Below are 5,609 nucleotides of genomic sequence, written 5' to 3' on the forward strand. Positions count from 1 at the left end.
ATGAATAAGGTTTTTTAAATTTAATATTTTTAAAAACACTTACTGAAATTTGTTTAAATTGCAAACAACCCTTAAGCCCCCATCTTAGCTGTTTACTGTTGCTATAACAGAATACTTGAGATTGGGAAACTTATCAAGGGAAGAGGTCTACTTAACTTACAATTCCGGGGACTGGGAAGAAGGTCAAAGATCAGGTGACCACTTCCGGTCGGCGTCTGGCTAGGCTCTAGTGCTACGTCATAACATGGCGGAGAAGTGGAAGCGGAAGCGGAAGTGGGCACATGTGGCGACAACAAACACGAGAAGCGCCCTTGCTTATAACAAGCAACCCACTCTCATGCTAACTAAACTAAGCCAGTTCTAAGAAAGCAAGAACTCAGTCCCTTGAGGAAGGCATTAATCCCTCTAAACCATCAGTCCTCAACCTTTTTGGCACCAGGGACCCTTAAGTGGAAGACAGTTTTTCCATGGGAGGGGGGCGTGGGGCAGAGGAGCTCTGCAGCCTGATCCCTAACAGGCCCCGGGGGATTGGGACCGCATCTCTAAACAACTTAATCGTTTCCTACCTCCCAATACCGCCACACTGGGGACCAAGCCTCCGCATGAGTTTGGGTGGGCACAAACAATATTGGAGCCATGGCCCGCCCCTCTGCTTTAAGCTCAGCTCCTCAATCCCATTCCTCCTAAGGCGACTGCATGGAGACCATCGCCACCGGGACAGAAGAGCCAGAAAACCAGGCACTGTCTGAATGATCAGCACCCAAACTCACTAAAAATCCATGTAAGTAGTTATTTTGTTTCATAATGAAAATCTGGCCTTCAACTTCAGCTATTCTTTAAGACGCTAAAGCCAGTTTATGAACTAGTGGAACCTAACGCTGACAAACCACACACAGCCCGAGTTTGAGTTTTTGAACATGAAGGGAAAACTCTGGTCTGAGCTATCTGCACAGTCACATGTCACATGCTCTACACACATTGAAAAATGTCCATTTTGATGTATGTGAGATTGTCTAAAATCCAAATGAATTCACGTTTCATGCACTTAAAATAACAGCATCACCGTTTGACTTTTTGCGAGGCAGTCTTTCTGTGCGGAGTGCCCCTTTCCTTACTAAGCCCTTTGAGGCGGCAACTAAAAATCCATTATCGTGATTCTAACTTTTATTTAATTAAAGGTAAGCTAAAGTACCAGTTATCCCAGCTAGATAATCTAATGGAGTGTGCAATCAAGGGCCATCAGCTGGTCCCAGAGTTGCTGAGTGGAATAGCTGCCTGCCATGGGGGCTGGGCAGGATCACTTTGCATTTCCCAGTGAGGATGCCAAAGACAGAGCAGGGCAGCAGCTGTGGTTCTTCTGACATCAAGGGGCCACTTTGCACCTCTGGCCTTTCTCTTTTCTTTTTTGTGTGTATTCCCCAAACTCGATGGCAAGAGCTGTTTTTCATGTCTTAAGCCTCAAGACCACTCTGGGAGGAGGATGATGAAGGGAATGAGATTAATGAAGGGGAGAGGGGTCTTGTTGTCTACTCCCTTGATCAAGAAGAAATTGATGCTTACTCAATCTGTTCCTTATTCCAAGGGGTATCTGTGAAAACTGGGGGTTGGGACTTGGGACGGGTGGGGGTGAGAGGGATGAAGACATCCGGTAACCAGTAACCAATGGTTGGGTGTTCTAGCATGAAATGTGCGAGGTATTATTACTTCATTTACCTAATTCAAGGTAATTATTTTAATTAAAGGATTATTCTAAAAAATTAACCTTTTTTGAGATGTTGTGTGGTTATTTACCCACCCCTCCAAATCCCTCTTATACGCAGACTTGTGAATTTCATCTATTTTTGTAAACATGATTCCCCACAGAAAATTATTTTATGTCATTGATATATTACAGTATAATCTTATGCCTTCAGTAAAGATAGTTTATAGTTACCACTCCTTACATAACTAGCTGTGTACTTAATGGTTATTGCTGAATTACTCCTCAGCTTCTTCTAGATGAAGTGAAAATGCTTCTTTTAGCTTTTTTCATGGGCCTTTTCCCTAATTTTTCAGTAATCTTTGAAGATGTGCCTTGAAACCTCTTTTTAAAATCTCTATTCTCCTTTTTAAGTAGAGAAATCCATAAATTGTTTATGTTGTTGTAACAGTTTGAGAAATGCTTAGAAAATGAAAGAATTGCTTCAGGTTGTGTCAGTGCAGCCCACTCTTTGATGAATCTCTGTGTCATATGAAAATGGTGACTCAGGTTGTATTTTCTATTTTTAGATTCCAACCTTTTAAAATGGCATTTAGCAGCATATTCCCGGGATATCATAAGTGCAGAGTCAATGATAAATGAACATTTATAGTTGAGATTTGGGAGTTATTAATCAATGTACCTCCGTAGTATTGGCTCTTAAAAACTTAATGCAAGCATATTTAATTAGATTCCTACCACAGATCAATTTTTAAAAAGCTTACATTTCAAAACCAGGTATCTGCAATAACACCTTTTTGTTTGTTTTTTTTTTTTTTGTCCAGGAAAATATTTTATAGGAATAGGATTTGTCTTCTGTTATGCCTTTCAATTGAGTGATTTTTTGCTAATCCTTCTCGGGCACCTGGGTAAACTTATTTAGGTGATGAGCTTAAAATAACTTTCCATGGAAGAACCAAATTGAAAGTTGTTCAGGCTTTGAGGATGTCAGCAGAAACCAGATGAGAAGATATGATAGAAATACAAAGAAAAATTTTAGAGGAGTGACTTATATCTATATTTCTCTTGCTCAAGAAGATAAAAAATTTTGGAAATCTTGAATTATCAGGAGATACAAAAGGTAAAGCTTGAATTTTTCTGCCAAATTTTAGATTTTTTCCAGCTTTTGACGCTTGTGTGATACCCCACCGCCCCCCCCCCACTCCGGCTTTGAAGAAAGATGAAAAGATATTGATTTGCCAACAAAAAAGCTCAAAAGGTATTGATTCTGCCAACATGTTGGTAGAGACAAGGGTAGGCGTATGGGTCCTTTTCATCTCTAGTCCTACTTTACCTAATTTAGTTATAGGAATTCATTCATTTCAAATTGAGACATAATAGATATGTGGAAAAGTACAGAAAACATCTGGAAATGATTAATGTAAAAGTCCTTAGAAAACGTAAGTGCATCCTAACCATGTTGACTAATGTGACTAGATGTTATTTATTCAGTTAGGAAAAGAGAGTGACATATTCATGTATTTAGGACACTATAGGCCAGGCGTGGTGTGTTTTAGAGATCAGCATTTAGCCTGTGTATGAGCTCATGAAGTAAGGATTATATTTTTCATTTTATTGATAAGAAATCTGAGACATTAAAAAAAATTACATCTCCGGGATTTACTTCAAAATAATCCAGGAGCAGCGGAGAGAAATTCGAAACAAGATTGGCTATAAACTGCTAACTATTAAAGTTGGGTAAGAGGAACATGAGGGTTCATTACACTATTCTCTCTATTTATTTTTATGTATTTGAAATTTTCCAAGCATATAGTTTTTATTTATTTTTATTTTTGAGACAGAGTGTCACTCTGTTGCCCAGGCTAGAGTGCCTGGCATCAGCCTAGCTCACAGCAACCTCAAACTCCTGGGCCTGCCTCAGACTCCTGAGTAGCTGCACCACCACTATGACCAGCTAATTTTTAGTAGAGACAGGGTCTCGCTCTTGCTCAGGCTGGTCTCAAACTCCTGACCTCAAGCAATCCTCCCGTCTCAGCCTCCCAGAGTGCTAGGATTGCAGGTGTGAGCCACTGTGCCCAGCCAAATAAAAAGCTTTTAAAAAGTCACTAATAAGCATCAAGATTCAAACACAGACTTTGCCGATTTCAAATTCATTCTCTCTGGGACATGTGACACACATAATAATTTCTGAAAAACTGAAGAGTAATTTGCAAGCCAGATAATAAATCAGGAACTTAAGCTTTATTTAAAAAGTGACAGTTGCTTGTTTTATGACCTCAAACAGGACTGAATCTATATGAATCTTCGTTTTGATATTTATTAAATGAAGATATCCTTTGTTCTGTTGAACAAGTGTGAGTATAAAATAGATTTTTAAAAAATGTCCTAATGTTACTTCATTTAATTGTGTATTCTGAAAGGATTTATGTCTTTTTGTTTATAAGGAAGATTGTTCAATATTCTAAACATTTTGTATTAAATATTTACAGAGCTAGGTAAGAATGATGATTTTGTCCATGAGATACAGTAGACTTAGAGAATTTGTGAACTAAGCTTTAATAAGATTGAACTTTAGCCAGGGCAAGGAAAAACCTTTAACTGTAGCTTATGAGAACCACTTCAACTGGAATGACTTTTTGGCTCTATCTAACACAGTTCTTTCCATCTGTTTACTGAAAAGGTCACCTGTTTAATGAAAAGATTTCTTAAGAAATAGAATGCACCTTAACTACACCGTATTTATATTTCACAATGTAACGTTATTCCATTGAAGACATTATGCTAAATCAAAGAAACCAGAAACAAAAGGCTATATATGATATGATTCCATGTACTTGGCATTCCAAAGTGACAAGGTAGAGGGATAGAAAACCAATCGGTAGTTGCCAGAGACCAGGGGTGGGGGAGGAGATTGATGGCAAAGGGTCCCATGGGCATTGTTTGGCGTGATGGAACTATTCTTTATCTTCATTGTGGTGGTGGTTCACAGCCTTATGTTTGCCCAAATTCAACAGAACATAAAAAAGGATGAATTTACTGCACGTAAATTATATATGAATAAATCTGATTTTAAAAGCATATGTATGTAGATAGATATAGTTTTGAAAACATGCCTGTGTGTCAATGAGTGCACAGAGGCCATACACTCACCTGAATGTTGACAGGAAGCCCCAGTCCTCGGTCGTCAACCACAGTCACAGTCATGATGGTCTGAATCACCAAGGCAATGAAGGTGTTGATTCCAAACACCAGGGCATAGCGCTGCATGCTCAGATGAACTGCAATCTGAAATCTATCATTGCACACACGGAAAGAGTGTTAAAAGAACACATATGTGGGCTTCTAAATACAAAGCAGTGAATTGTGTTGTTTCCAAGGATTTGCTTTGCTGAGGAAGCCTAGGTTTCTGTTGACAGGTTTCTAAAAGCTCTTCTAGCAGAGATGGCCCAAGGAAATAAGGGTAAATGGGACAGTGAAATGTATTTTAACATTCCATGGGATGTGATATAGTATGCCAAGAATTGAAAACTAGCTAACCATTTCTTTTTAAAATTAAACCAAGTATTCCAAATACTCTGCAAGTAGAGAACATTGAACATTATTTGAGATAAATGTGGTTTAGCAGTCACTTTTAAAATTAGACATAAGTAGAAACAAGTCAATGTGATGAATTTTTATTATTTGAAGATTTGATCACTGGATCATTGATTGTCTAAATTAGCAATTTCAGAGTCTAAGTGGTGAATTTTTCTGTGGAAAACCCACAAATTATTTACTTTCACAGTTGATTCAATCTGGCAATTAATTCATTTAAAATAATTGTACTGGGTTTTGAAATTTAGCCAAGACTTATATATATATGCATTAGAGTTCTTCTATGTAATTTAGCTAAAACTAAATTAACTTGAAT

General features: G+C 38.1%; 1 protein-coding gene across 1 annotated transcript in view; it reads right to left on the minus strand.

Moving 5' to 3' along the window:
* The window catches only part of LOC105808760 (thiamine transporter 2-like), a 54,289-nt gene that overhangs the window by 5,953 nt on the left and 42,727 nt on the right, over nucleotides 1–5,609 (minus strand). Inside the window, exon 5 of the mRNA XM_012642491.1 lies at nucleotides 4,850–4,991. Coding sequence (XP_012497945.1) covers nucleotides 4,850–4,991 — 142 coding nt within the window. The remainder of the gene's footprint in view (nucleotides 1–4,849; nucleotides 4,992–5,609) is intronic.

Source organism: Propithecus coquereli, unplaced genomic scaffold (genome assembly GCF_000956105.1).
Source record: "Propithecus coquereli isolate 6110/MARCELLA unplaced genomic scaffold, Pcoq_1.0 Scaffold18, whole genome shotgun sequence".
Taxonomy (NCBI): Eukaryota; Metazoa; Chordata; class Mammalia; order Primates; family Indriidae; genus Propithecus; species Propithecus coquereli.